The sequence below is a fragment of the Pinus tabuliformis genome, chromosome J (assembly GCF_031772625.1).
Source record: "Pinus tabuliformis cultivar Carrire ecotype Pingquan chromosome J, CPIR1, whole genome shotgun sequence".
Lineage (NCBI taxonomy): Eukaryota > Viridiplantae > Streptophyta > Pinopsida > Pinales > Pinaceae > Pinus > Pinus tabuliformis.
In genome coordinates this window covers 1,331,440,665-1,331,455,791 of record NC_142295.1, presented here as the reverse complement: position 1 = coordinate 1,331,455,791, position 15,127 = coordinate 1,331,440,665, and the positions used below count along the sequence as shown (strand labels likewise).

Below are 15,127 nucleotides of genomic sequence, written 5' to 3'. Positions count from 1 at the left end.
CTTCTTTTCTTTTAAACTGTATTTTTAAAATGTCAGAAGAAGAAAAAAAAGAAAAAAGATTTTAAAATTTTCTTCCTATAATAACATTAAAAACTTTATAAAAAATAGAATTTTATTGTATGAGGGGAAATATTGATTGTAAAAAATTGTCCTTCCCTCGATAATAACATTATAAATTTATAAAAAATAGAATTTTATTTTATCAAGTGTCCTTCCCTCACTTAAAATTATGAAGAAGTTATCAAGGAAATTAAAATTAAAAAAAAAAAAAAACTGGTAATCTACAAGTCATTCAGCCAACCTGGTAATCTACAACATTTTGCTGTGATTTCAAACTAGAAACTAACAAATCATAAAGGAAGCCGATCAATCATTCCTGAAAATGCAATACAATGCCACTCAAACAAGTTTAGGGCCAGCAGGGATGTGGTATTGTACTACAACTAGCCCAGGTTTGATTATGGGCATTGGGTACTTTAGTTTTCCCTGAAACCCAACACAATCGTACCTTGGCTCTACTTGCAAATCGCCAAAGCGAGACGTTCGAGGAATTTTGATCATGCAGCAGAAAATTAGGTGGAATCTGTCCTGAAATCCCACCCATCCAAGAAGCCAATAGGGACACTAGAGCAATAATAATCCATTTCCAAAGGAAAATCAATGTGTTTTCAAATTTAAAGCATGATACCAACCTGCCATGCTTCTTCCTTCCTGTGATACTCACAGTTTCAAAAATGGAAGAATGTGGCTCTGAGATTTGCTTCACAACGATATTTGTGAAATATTTAACGAGTATCAGTTGTTTTGGTGCCAGACATATGTCTTCTCCCTCGGTAATGGCAACCCATTATTTTCTAGCCATGGCTACCCTTTGGCTGCTCTATTTCCATCTACTTCGTGCCAGTTTGAATACAAGGTATGTGTACATTACAAATTGATATTTCCTTCCCATTTCTCTTCTTCATTAATCTCAACCCATTACATTACATGGCAATCAAGCTCATTTCAGTACTAGACTTGACTTCGTCTCAAATTTTTGCCAAATGTAAAACAGAAAAACCATTGTTCTGCAAGTATTTTCATACGCTTAAATCACAACCCAATTCGGAGTTTTATCCCAGTCAACGTTCATATACAGAGAATGCCAATACATATGCTTCTCTCTTGCAGGCCTCCATCAATAACAGATCACTTACACAGGGAAAGCTACTCCATGCCCACTTCCTCGTTACTGGATTCAGCAAGAACGGTTTATATGCCTTCAAACTTGCTGCCATGTATGCAATCTGTGGCAGTATGGCTGAAGCACGCCGGGTTTTCGACTTGATATTAGAGCCGAGTATCTACTTGTGGAACATGATGATCAGAGGGTATGCCTGTAATAACCCATGTGAAGAGGCGCTCAAACTCTATTATCAAATGCAAGAGGCAGGCAAAAAGCCAGACAACTATACCTTTCCCTTTGTGCTCAAAGCCTGCGCTTCTATGTTAACTCTGCAAGAGGGCAGAGAGATTCATCGTCAGATAGTTGAAATTGGACTTGAATCCGATGCTTTTGTAGGGACTGCCCTCATAGACATGTACGGTAAATGCGGGGAGTTAGAGATTGCACGCGAAGTATTTGACAAAATGTCTGACAGAGGTGTAACATTGTGGAATGCCATGATTGGCAGGTATGCACAGAATGGTCGCCCCAGTGAGGCCTTGGAGCTTTTCAAGCAAATGCAGCTTGCTGGTGTAAAGCCGGACGGCGTCACCATCGTGAGTGTGCTCCCGGCATGTGCAGATCTGGCAGATCTGCAACAGGGTAAAGACATTCATGGATACATTTTCAGAAACAGATTTGAATCTGATGTTTCTGTGGGGAATTCCCTAGTAGCTATGTACGCAAAATGCGGGAGTATTGATATTGCACATAGAGTGTTTGATAAAATGCATACAAGGACTGTGGTTTCATGGAATGCGATGGCCTCTGGATATGCACAGAATGGATATTACAATGAGGCTTTAGCTCTCTTTCAACAAATGCAAATGACTAATGTGAGTCCTAACAGGGTGACCATTGTGAGTGTTCTTCCAGCATGTGCTGAATTAGGAGCTCTGCATCAGGGCAAGGACATCCATGACTATGTTATTAGAAACAGATTAGAGTCGGATGTTACTGTGCACTGCTCTCTCATAGCTATGTATTCCAAATGTGGAGCTGTGGATATTGCCCGACAGTTGTTTGACAATGCATTGAAAAGTGATATGGCTCCATGGAATGCAATGATTGCTGGGTATGCTCAAACTGGACATGCTCATGAGTCATTGATGCTCTTTAGTCAAATGCAACTTGAGAATATGAAACCCGACCTGATCACTATACTGAGTGTGATCCCTGCATATTCCCATTTAGCAGCTTTGCAACAGGGCAAGGTCATCCATGGTTATGTAATTAGTAGTGGATTTGAGAGAGATGTTACTGTGGGGACTGCACTTATAGATATGTATGCGAAATGCGGACGGATAGAAATTGCACGCCAATTGTTTGATAACATGCCTAAAAGAAATTTGATAACATGGAGTGCAATGATTGCAGGGTATGGAACTCATGGGTATGGTGAAGATGCTCTTGCACTGTTTTCCAATATGCAAGAAGCAGGCATAAAGCCAGACTACATCACCTTCACTTGTGTTTTAAGTGCATGCAGTCATGCGGGCCTGATAGATGAGGGTTGGCAATATTTTGAATCCATGACTCGAGATTACTGCGTAACACCTAGGCTAAGTCACTATGCCTGCATCGTTGGCCTTCTTGGTCGTGCCGGTCACTTGAATGAGGCACAGGCGTTTATAGAAAACATGCCTTTAAAACCTAACGCTAGTGTATGGGGAGCCTTGCTTGGTGCCTGCAGAATTCACTGCAACATTGATCTTGCAGAGAATGCAGCTAAACACCTTTTTGATTTAGAACCTGAAGATGCTGGAAATTATATATTATTGTCTAATATCTATTCTGCAGTTGGCAGGTTGGATGATGCAGCAGAGGTGAGAGCCATCATGAAAGACAGAGGATTGAAAAAGTCCCCAGGATGTACCCTAATTGAGGTGGAAAATAGGATTCATGCATTTGTGGTGGGAGACACATCACACCCTCAATCTGATCAAATCTATGCAACACTGGAGATATTGGCTAGGCGGATGGATGTGGCAGGGTATGTCCCTGATACAAACTTTGTTCTGCATGATGTTGAGGAGGAGGCAAAGGAGCACATGCTTGGTCTGCACAGTGAAAGGTTGGCTATTGCGTTTGGACTTATCAGCACTAACCCTGGGACGCCCATTCATATTACAAAAAATCTCCGCGTGTGTGGTGATTGTCATAGTGCTACAAAGTTCATCTCCAAGATTGTTAAGCGAGAAATTATTGCAAGGGACGCAAATCGTTTTCATCATTTCAAAGATGGATCATGTTCCTGTGGAGATTATTGGTGATAATAATCAAAATAAAAAGCAAATATATGGTTTTACCATGAAGGTAGATGTTTAATATATATCCAAATTTGTCATGTTTGGAGGGAAAAGCGAAATAAATCATGATAGAAGAGCAATGGTAAAACATGGTGCACGAAAATCGAATTTCAATAAAAGAGAGTGAAGAGACGGTGTATAGAAAATCTCAGTTATGTTCAAAATTATGCCTTTACATTCTCGGTATTTTTTTCTTCTTTCAAACATGTTTGAAAATTTTCTCTCTGGCTTTTCTCTCAACCAAATTTGTTGAACCTTAGACTCTCTGGCTTTTAACTTCCAATAGAAACAATTATATCCCTGCAGTTTTAAAATGCAGCCATAGCAAAGTAAAATGCTCTTGAAGCTGTTTATGCATACCTACCATTTGGAAATGTATGCTAAGGTGTTCAAAGTTATTTTTCATAAACTCACAGATGAATTTTTTTTTTTTTATTGACATCTGAAAGTTTGAAATCTGGAAAGCTACACCATCCATCAACTATTGATTTAAAATTTTAAACGAAATATGCCAAACCATCCACCCCCTCGTCTAGAAAATTCGCTTGAAATGTGCATCAGTGCTGCTGCATATCATTGTGAGACTGGAATTTCAAATCGAAGTGGCTTTACGACAGAAAAATAAATACATGTCAATGTTTCTGTGGTACCAAAGTGTTTCTCCCTCCAAAAACGCATTTAAAGGGTGTTTATTCTACCACTAATATTTTTACTATGAAAAAGTTACTGATCTACCTTCAAGCTTTCTTCGATTATTTCATTATCAATACTATTACTAATCCCAAATAAACTTTCACCAACAACTCATCAGAAACTTAGAGCAATGGAAGTACTTTAGGTGAACTACTAAAATATTGCAATAATTTCCCTTCAAGTAATTGTTGTTTTAAAAGATCGACCTCTCCTTTTCATGCATGATTGATGTTGTTAAAGTGGTTCACTTTCATTTCTACCAAATACCAGCTACGAATTCCAGCTATAAACTCTTGGCCACTGATCCTGAAGCAAAGTTTGCTTATATTGTTATATAACTTGTGTTCCAAAATATCTCACTCCAGTATGTACTATAATTATTATACATAGTTGGATCAAAATGCAGAAGTATACTGCTGAGAATCTTATTTCTGTAGACATACCTACATGGTTTATATATCTGAAGCTAGTGTATTTTTGAATTTGCCTTCATTCTGAATTTTACTGAAATGCCTTTAGTAGTTTGTGCATACAAAGGTCAGCACTTCAAATGCAACCAGGAGTATTGAAAGGTTCCTTGATGATGATATTGCAGCCCTTACCCACCTGTTCAGCATTGATAATGTGCATACCTTGAGTGCTACTCAGCCAGTGCAACACAGTTGGCACTTATCTTTAGTGTGCTTCAAGGCTCAAGCAGACAGTCATCGCTATCATTAGCATGCTTCTAGTGAATGGTTGCTGCTTATCTTTTAACAGGCTTCCAGTGAACAGTTGGTGCCAACCTTAGTGCACTTCCAGCATATTATTGGCACTGATATCTAGCGCACACCCCTAAGCACCTGGAAGCGTGATGAGTACTAGTTGAGCATGCTATAAGTTATCACACAACATTCAACAATGCTTCTCTTCAACTATTTAAACTTACACCATTTGGTAATAGCATTGATCTTGGCCTGATAGATAAAACTCAATGATTCAACATCAAAAGGCAACCACTGCCTAGCCTGGAGGCATTTTCTGGCAGAAGGTTTTCCTCAGAGTAAAGGGGTGTGGTTTTCACGATGTGCCCACAACCATTGAGTTTAATTTTTTTTTAACATGAACTGGAAAAGTATATTACCAAAATGGCTGCAGTAGAACTGGCAGCACTGAAAACACATATATAATATCTGTTTGATTCACACTAAGCAAGTCTGTCCAAAGGATTATACATAATTTACTATTGTCATTTGACAAAATTTTCAGAATATATCTGCTGCTATAGATCCTGAAAAATACTCATAAGATACAAATTGCTTTAAAAAACATAGGCTAGAGGAAGGAGTGACAACTTGTTGTTTCATCAAGCCTAGAGATGTTACATGTCGGTTCTTGTTTTGTGATATCCATGGCTTCAATCATGTAAATCATTGTGTTCTCGTCCCCACTTGTTCCTATTACCTACCCAACTGGGTAACCCTCTGGACAATTTTTTTCTTCGAATTGATCAGCTTGACAGCACCCTATGATGATCCACATATACCTATGTCTCAGAGCTCTCCACGTATGTCCGGTCAATGCTAACTCCCACCTAGCATACCTTTTGAGGGAAGGCGGGTCATCTATTATAATTTATAAGGTACATTAACCATTTAAGTTATCATGTGCTTTCATTTATGTTAAGGGCACTATAATATGAATCACAGGTTGAGCTGGATGATTGAATGCTCTTGATTGTATCCTTGTTCCCATGCTTCACTTGGGAGGTTATCCCTTTGCCCCTAGTCTAGTGTAGCCTCCCCTGAGGCCTCTTCTTCCCTACATGTCCAGGACGGGCACAAATAGGAGGGACTGATTGAAGTAGCGTGCCCAAGTTAATTCATACTTATCACGTTCCATTAGTCCCTTGAATCCACTTCCATTCTTTGGGTTGATTGTCCTTTGTCACTAGTACTGACACTCTTTTATCTTAATCCTTGAGTAAGGGCCTGGAAGAAGTTGATGCGGCTGAAAGAAAGACAAAAGCAGATATAGCCACAAATCAAAGAAAATGTAATTTGCAAAAGATGGATGGAACAATTAAAGGTATGTGGACAAAACCCCAGCTCAAGGTCTACCCCTCTCATTAGCCATCACCTTGTTCCTAGCATATCATGCTCTATCTAAATAAAATGAACTTATGAAAGTCCCTACCCTAATGAGCAATAAACTGCTAAATCTCTAAGGGGTATCAAAAAGCATCAAGCAAGTTGGTTACCCAAGATATGCAAGCTTTTCCATAGTTAGCACCCTTCTTGTAACATGGTTACTTCTGAAGTTATATATTTCATTTTTGCACTTCTATATAGCTTTTTCATGTTCGTCATCATCAATAACATCTTGAAAGGTGCAAGCATTGGTGAGTGTTGGAAAATGTAACTAGATTCTGTCTTCATAATTACCTTTGTACGTATGACATTGTATATTTTTGTAAAAAGAAGAAAAAGAATTATTATTTTAAAAATGGGTTTCATGCTCAAATTGATTTGTCTTCTAGATCAAGCATGTTCTTCATGCTTCTAAGGTTTATCAAGTCAAAAGTATTTGTCATAAGTCTTGAAATCAAGTCCCATTTGGACTTTGAAAACAAAGTGTAAAGAAAATTTTATTTTAAGTCAAAATGTCATTTTTGTCCCACAAGACCAAGTCGGCCATATTTGGGGTAATTCGGCCTCCTTAGATGTGAATATATAAGAGCATCTCGATCTCATTTGGCATACACAACAAACAAGTTCGATCTCTTGAAAGAAGAAGGGAAACCAGCGAGAAAGACAAGGAAGTCCGAGTCAAGGAGAGAGAAAGCAAGGTCAAAAGAGAAGGAAATATGCCCTAGAAACTCCCACACGTGCAAAATTTCAAAGTTGCAGGAGGGCCAAAAATTGCAGGTTTGTTGCAGGAGGCCGAAATTTTATTGCAAGAATCGAAATCTAAAGTTTGACCAGTTTTGGAAGGGTTTGACTATCGTTGACTTGTGGAGACTTTGACTTGTTGGAAATGCTTGGAAGGAGGGTTGACTTGGGGCTTGTGAGTGGACTTGGTCTTGGCATTTGGGTCTTGGATTTCTCATTTGATTTGATTATATAAGAAGAGAATAATTTTTTTCTGGGTTTTCCCCTTTGGAGGGGTTTTTCCCTGGCTTGGAGTCTATATTTTGTGTCCATTGTCTTTTATGATCATCATGGTTTATGATCTTGATAATTGTTTGATGAAAAGAATCTAATAGAAAATAAGAAGCTAGCATAAGTTCACAAGTAGTTATTAAGGATAGGAGAATTATTTAGATAGTTGCCATACTAGATTCTCCAACATGGTATCAGAGCTAAGGTGAAGAGTAGGTAGCTTGAAGATCATTCTTGTTGGCATAAGAGGAGATTGCTTATCAAAAGAAATCATTTGCTAAAGACACAAGGAAGGGCATAAGGAAGGGGATCTATAAGCTCTCATTCAAGGCTCTCTAGCGCACTCCATCATCTTGAAGAAGAACATCTATCTTTCTCTCTCTTGAAGGTTCTTTGCAATTAAAGGACATTTTTGAAGTTTCTTGAAGGATCTTAAAAGCTTCAAGATAGTTGAATGCATCATCTAGAAAGACAACCTTTTGACTAGTAAGTACCATATTATCCTCCATGTCTCAATCTATAAATCAAATGACCTCATTTTGCAAGGAAAACAATAAGCTCAGAGGATAAACAAACTTTCTAGCATGGAAGAAAATGATTGATTTGGTGCTCATACAAAATGAAGTCATGGATTATGTTCTTAGTGAAATTATTCAACTAGAAAATGAGAAGACTCAAGGATTAGCAAAATACAAGAAGGGAGAAGTGAGGGCACAAAGGATTCTTATTGAATCTATAAAGGATCATCTCATTCCCTTTGTTGTTGATTTGAATACATCTAAAGCTATCTATGATAAGTTGGTAAAATTATACTCTATAAGTACCTCAAGTCAAAAAATATCCTTGAGGAATCAACTATATAAAACAAGGATATCAAAGAATGAAGATATGGCCACATATCTTATGAAGATCTCACAATTGAGGGACCAGTTGCAAGGGCTTGGGAAGTCATCTTTGATTCAAAGATGACTACTTGTGTACTAAATGTTTTTCCACCTAAATGGAGTAGTTTTGCAACTAGTGTCTACTCAAGAAAAGATACTACTCCCTTTGATGAACTATGGGCTCAATGTATCTTGGAAGAAACAAGATTGAAGGCAAAGGATGACATCGAATCAAATGAAAAGTCTCAAGCCTTTGTTGTAAAATCCAAGAAGAAGAAAGGAAATTTTGGAAATTCCAAAGGAAAACAATATATGTCCAAGATACAATGTTATGGATGCAATGAATATGGACATTTTAAGAGGGATTGTCCAAACAAGAAAAACAACAAAAGGAAGGAAAGGAGTGGAGCTCACATAGCTAAAGAAAATGAACCATGACTGATATATATTCCATTTAATATGGAAAAAATAATCTTGAAGGATGAAGGGATGATAATGGTCAAGTTGCAGTTTGAAAAGTAGAATTGAGGTATTTCTCCTCTTATGAAGGGAATCTTATCTTCAATAAGAATAGAAGCAAGTGTTGATCGGTGGTTGTCATTGATGTCAACCCAAGCAGCCTTAGGGGCTACCTTGATCTTGTATGGGAATTTTGACTTGACAACTTACTCTATTATGAGTCAAGGATCTTCTAGATGGATTCTACTCGTTGAGATGTTTCCGTTGATATATGGCATGCCAAGTAATTCCTCACAGTTTGAGAGATATTCATGTTTGAAGTTAGTGACGCTAGTTAGTGGGCTAAAACCCTATGGGGTTGTGGCATGGCACTTATAATTTGTTGTGGTCATTGAATAGTCAATAATTAATAATAAAAAATTGATCCTAAATCCCTCCAACGTTCACTTGTTTGAGGAACCTCTCAACTCAAGACATTCATATAAACAATGACCCTCATATCCTCCTCTAATAAGGATTTTGTGGCTTCAAATAGGTCATCGTCGAATTTTCGCTATAACTCTTTTTTTTTTCTGTGAAGCTTCAGAAGCTGAAATTAAAACCCATTTGATTCGAAATCTTAATGAACCTCGTGACCGAATTTCAGATCCTGGTTCGCTATATTTTCAGAGATATGATCTAAGGAAGTTAAGGTTTTTGCAGGCTCCTGAATTCCATGTCAAACAGGTGATGTTGGGAAAATCATCATAACTTTCTCTTTGAGCATTGGATTCAAATTTCGTAAATAGTCACAGAAAGAGGATGAACTGTAGTTTGTTGAGTAGCATTTTCAAGGCCGAAAGTCGCATCAGTGACACGTGGCACTTCATATAAGTTCGCTCTACTAAACTAGTCGATAATCAAGTCATCATAGGAGATCGGGCATAACTCTTTCTTGAAGAATCCAATCTTGATTAGACATGTGGAGTTGGAAAGAGGACTCAGAGGGCTACCACAGGATGAAATTTCAAACCCTAGAGATCCGAAATTACATAGATACAACATGTTCAATATCGAGCTCCTAGAATGCAAGAAAAAGCATGCATTCAAGGATCATTGCATTAAGGACCACACATCAACAATCAAGGGTAAGTCTCCTACAGCGAGGCATCTATGATTAGTGTTTGCATTTGAATTTTGAATATCATCTTTGACATATGTTTTTGCAGGACAACGTAAGTATATACAATGTCTCAGTTATATCTCTATGTCTTTATATGTCACAGTTAGTTTTGATACCACATTTCGGATGTCCTATTCTTGATACTACACATTTGATGCTACACCAAGTTTGCTAAATCTATATGATGTTGTAAGTTCATGTTACTTGTCTTGTCATAGTTGATAGAATGGTCTCTGTTGTTGTACTTTCATCAGTTTTTATTGTATATATCTTTAGGTTAATTTTGGATATAGTCTTGCATAGAGTCCAGGCGTATATCAAGAGTGGGAGTCTTTGTCTACTGCTGCAACAAGTCAACAACAAAAGTGACAAGCACACTTTAGGTACACATTGTAATTTTAATTTGTATTTATTCATTATTATGCACTTACATGTGTTTTGTAGGCAGAGGTAAGTTGAAGGGTATTTTGTTTTGTTTTGGGATTGGTTTCGCTGGGAAAATTTTGCATGCAGGTAGAAGAAGATTCAAGTACAACTTCAAGTAAGAATTCAAGAGTAGAAGTATCAAATCAAAGGAAGCATTTCAGTAGGACATCCTTTGAAGACATGACAACCATCTGTATACTGTGAAGAAGTGTCAAGGCCAGGAGTCATCATTGTAAAGTTGTAAAAGTGTCATCATTAGAAGAGTCATTATTGTAAAAGAATCAATCTGCCTAGAGTTGAAAAGGCATTATTGGGACGTATATGAGTCTCTGTTGGGATGATGTCATGGTTTGGTTGCAGGTCATAGTTTGATTGGGTGTTCGGTCAAAATCGTTGCAAATCATATTGTATTGTGGATCGTTTTCCTTGTTACCAAAATCCACACTCTCGTCTCATTTCAGTCATTATAGGGTGGTAGGGAGGTGCTAGGTTGGTGCATGAAGTCGCCTACATGTTGGAGCCTGTGAACACTTCAGGGTGGTAGGTTGGTGTAGGATCTTGGGGCATCCATTCAATTGACTAATGAAGAAACCAGGGCGTTGGAGCGTCCTTCCAGTGGGAGTTGGAGAAGAATCCTTTTCTAGAATTCTTGGAAGCTGTTGCTTTCATTTCAGTTGGGGCTGAAGATTAAACAATTTATCAGAAAATCATTTGGTGGTTTTTGACCCGGAGGGGGTTTTCCACCTAAAATTATTGTGTCTACTATGTTATTTTATTCACTGTTATCACTGCATAAACATTAATAATGATTGAAGATTAACTAATCCTCTAAAAAGATTTAAAAGTGCTAATTGCTAAGGAATATTGATTCCCCCCCCCCCCCTCTCAGTATTTCCAACAGCAAGCTCATTCAAAGAAAGGATGACTAGAAAAATTGTATGCATATATTTAGTAACTCTTATCTAGAAGGTAGTATCCATGTCTACGAGAATCTTGTAGAAAGAGTTGGTAGTAAGAATGTGATTGGTAACATGACCATGAAAGGTCTTCCATGTGGTTACTAGATGCCTGAAAGGAGTTTGGTATGCTTTGGAATGGCTAAAGATCAAGAATCTTCCATAAGATAACATGACTTAGACATGATGATATTGATCAACATCAAATATGGTCTCCTAAAGAAAGAAAGAGAGTTGACAATGACAACTCCAAGGAAGAAGATATTGTAGCTTGTTGATTAGTTCATTCCATGGGCACTTTGATTGAAAATTGAAAGCATGGAGAAGGATTTTTTGTGAAATATGAAGATAAGACCATGTGAAAGGATATTGATCTCAAAGGAAACAAGTAACCAAAATTTGATATCTTGACAAAAGGCCATCATGATGAGGTAATTATGTTATTGATGTTTTGGTATTGGTTATTTGGTTGGTATATGGTTTTTCTACCTAGAAGAATGTTGCAGAAATTCATAATGGCAGTTGAGGCAAGTGTATCTACAATTGTTTGTTTTGAACTCAATTCAATGAATATATGGATTAAGTGGATGGCTTTGGTAATCCTTGGAGGATTATATAGCCAAGATGTATACATCATCTTAGGATTGAAAAGTAGAAATACAAAAAGATAACCTCATGTTTATGTTTTGATGACAATGAAGACCACTTTCATGATTAGAGAGCTTTTACTAGCTCTACTTTGATTGGCTCAATATAATGCCTTTGTTGATAATTACTAGAGGAAAGTGATATGAAAGATTGATCGCCTGAACCTTATCACAGATTGAAGAAAGAGTTTGGCTCCATAATTTTTTGAAAGGTAAGAGCTCAAGATGATGAGATGCGAAGGAAAGTAGGATCCATGCAACTACTTGAAGATATCCATGCAAGAACTAGTAGTTGATGTATTAATAAAATTTGAGACAGGCTAAAGAGCTTGTGGTTATGTCTTCCTAGTTAAAAGGAAGTGAGAAATATCCTCTATGCTTAAGAGGGAGTAAGTAATCTCCTTAATGTTTGAGGAGTAAGGATCTATTCCTTGATCAAGAGGGAACAATGATCTCCTCTCTAGTTGGAGGGATTGATGATGGACATTGTATTCTCTTCTTCATGTGTCATGCAATAGGCCAAGACTAACAATCATATGTCTAGTGAAGGCCATGGAGGGAGAATAGAAAATGGAGGATTAGATAACCATATAGGATTGGTACTCCTTGAGGATTGGGAAATCCAAGAAAGGAAGTAATCATGTGGAACAACACTCTTTGAGGATTGAACATGGTATCCAAGACAAGAGTTGTGGAAGAGGACCGATATTATTTGAGGATTAAGAATCCAAGATAAGAATAGTCCTATAATGACATACCCGGTGAACATCCAAATGGGGTATATGCCTTGAGAGTAGTGTGGTATCTCATGTAAATCCTCCTAACATTATGCTTTGATCTAGTGGAGAGATAGAGCTTGTTAGTCAAGGCCTTGTTATGTTGACAATGTTGGTTATTCTGATGATGCTAAAAGATGGCTTATCAATCTGACTCTTCTTATGAGAATATTTCAGATTGAGAGAATCCTTATACTGATTATGTAATTATGAATACCTCCCTAGTTAAGAGGAAGTGTTGGAAAATGTAACTAGATTTAGTCTTCATAATTACCTTTGTACTTATGACATTGTATATTTTTATAAAAAGAAGAAAAAGAATTATTATTTTAAGCATGGGTTTCATGCTCAAGTTGATTTGTCTTCTAGTTCAAGCATGTTCTTTATGCTTCTAGGGTTTATCAAGTCAAAATAGTATTTTTCATAAGTCTTGAAATCAAGTCCCATTTGGACTTTGAAAAGAAAGTGTAAAGAAAAAAATATTTTGAGTCAAAATGTCATTTTTGTCCCTACAAGACCAAGTCGACTTGTTTGGGGTAATTCAACCTGCTTAGATGTGTATATATAAGACCAGCTCAACCTCATTTGGCATACACAACAAGAAAGTTCGATTTCTTGAAAGAAGAAGGGAAACTAGTGAGAAAGGAAAGGAAGTTTGAGTCAAGGAGATAGAAAGCAAGGTCAAAAGAGGGAAATTTTCCCTAAAAACTCCCACACGTGTGAAATTTCAGAGTTGTAGGAGGGCCGAAAATTGCAAGTTTGTTGCAGGAAGCTAAAATTTTGTTGCAGGGACCGAAATATGAAGTTTAACCAATTTTCGAAGGGTTTGACTATCGTTGGCTTGTGGAGACTTTGACTTGTTCAAATGGCTTGGAAGGGGGGATAACTTGGGGCTTGTGAGTGGACTTGGTCTTGGATTTCTCATTTCATTTGATTCTAGAAGAAGAGAAGAAATGATTTCTGGGTTTTCCCCTTTGGAGGGGTTTTGCCCTAGCTTGGAGCCTATATTTTGTGTCCATTGTCTTTTATGATCTTCATGGTTTATGATCTTGATAATTGTTTGATATAAATAATCTAATAAAAAATAAGAAGAAGCTACCATAAGTTCACAAAGCAGTTATTAAATATAGGAGAATTAGTCATCATTGAACACCCTCCAGTTCATAATATTATTAACATTAAACATATGAAAAACAATTCAATAGAAAAACCATTATTTAACAAGGAAAACCTTGATGTTGCATTAGCCAGTGTCTATCGCACATTATTTGAATGAGGAATAAAATAATGTTAAATTCTCTAAAGTTTTCTATTAACTTCTATGCATCTTGTTGGTAATCTTTCAAATGTGCAGATAGACAGTGTATAGAGTTATTTTCCTATCTAATGTTGATTTCTAAATCCCCAAAAACCTTCAAGCATTTTACCTTGATATCAATCCTTTTTTTCAAACCTTGAACCAAGGTCTCATATTCAGTAATGTTGTTGATGTATTTGAATTATAATTGGAAATGCATTCGAATTCTATTTTCTATAAGGAGATTAGAGTATTTTCTTTAAGCGGATCTATTAAGGTACAATTTGCTCTGGCCCCATGTGACCTAGAGCAGTGTCAACATCTAAGTTAGTGGAACTAGTACTAGCTACTTCTACTAATGTACAATCATTTGCATAAATTTAAGTGAAATTAAGGTGTTCCAACTATGTATCTAGATGCATGGGTGATTTTTGAGTTGTATAAAATCCATACTCAATTTCCAAAAAATAATTTCCCAATACAGAATGAGAAAATTTGATCAATTCATTCTGACCTTCCAACTCTGTGATAATGTGTTTCAAGGGGGCTTCACTGTGAACCCTTATTTGATTTGTTCATCCCTTGTAAGGTAACTGCAAATGGTACCAATTAGTAGTAAAATATCCCTTCAAAATTTGTGACCAACCTCTAGTTAACAGTAAGCCATATGCTTCAAGAATAACAACCACTACAATTTCAACAACTTAACAAACCCTAGATTCACCCATAACTTTCACATTAGGTCTATCTAACTTAATGGTCATGATTGTGCATTTGAAAGGAATGACATTAATTCTCTAGCAAATAAAATAAGGAATTACATTGGAATATTCTCCTAAATGTACCAAGAAATCATGCACATTGTAATAATTGTAGATTTTAAATGTTAGCAAAACAGGAGGTGTCTACAAATTGTAGTGCGTGCCTATACTAGTTGTATTAATGATAGCTTTAGGTGTTGTTTTATCTTCATGTTTTTTCTCCATGGTTTGTACTTATTCTCTAGAGTAGTAGTTTTTTTTGTTGTAAGTCAAGAATAGAATTGAATGTATTTAGGAGTATATCTCTTTGTTGGTAAGTGTAGATATCAAAAATGGAAACACTAGTTTTTGTTTTCTTCATGTCTTCTATGATATTGCATTCCATGGGTTGTAGAGTAAGGGTACTTATCGAT

The 15,127-nt window shown here is 36.8% G+C and overlaps 1 protein-coding gene and 1 pseudogene across 4 annotated transcripts in view; one reads left to right on the top strand and one right to left on the bottom strand.

Annotated features, from left to right (window-relative positions):
* The first annotated feature begins 302 nt into the window (after nucleotides 1-302).
* LOC149232257 (pentatricopeptide repeat-containing protein At1g11290, chloroplastic pseudogene) lies at nucleotides 303-3,831 on the top strand (annotated as a pseudogene). Of its 3 annotated transcripts, none has more exons than XR_016248135.1 (2): nucleotides 304-916; nucleotides 1,171-3,831. The product of XR_016248135.1 is annotated as a pentatricopeptide repeat-containing protein At1g11290, chloroplastic pseudogene, transcript variant X3 (transcript). The 3 variants fall into 3 exon arrangements; XR_016248134.1 differs by having other exon boundaries at nucleotides 1,055-3,831; XR_016248133.1 differs by having other exon boundaries at nucleotides 303-3,831.
* Nucleotides 3,832-6,135: 2,304 nt separating this feature from the next.
* Nucleotides 6,136-15,127, bottom strand: part of LOC149232256 (calcium-transporting ATPase, endoplasmic reticulum-type-like) — a 64,935-nt gene continuing 55,943 nt past the window's right edge. Inside the window, exon 4 of the mRNA XM_089381863.1 lies at nucleotides 6,136-6,195. Coding sequence (XP_089237989.1) covers nucleotides 6,136-6,195 — 60 coding nt within the window. The remainder of the gene's footprint in view (nucleotides 6,196-15,127) is intronic.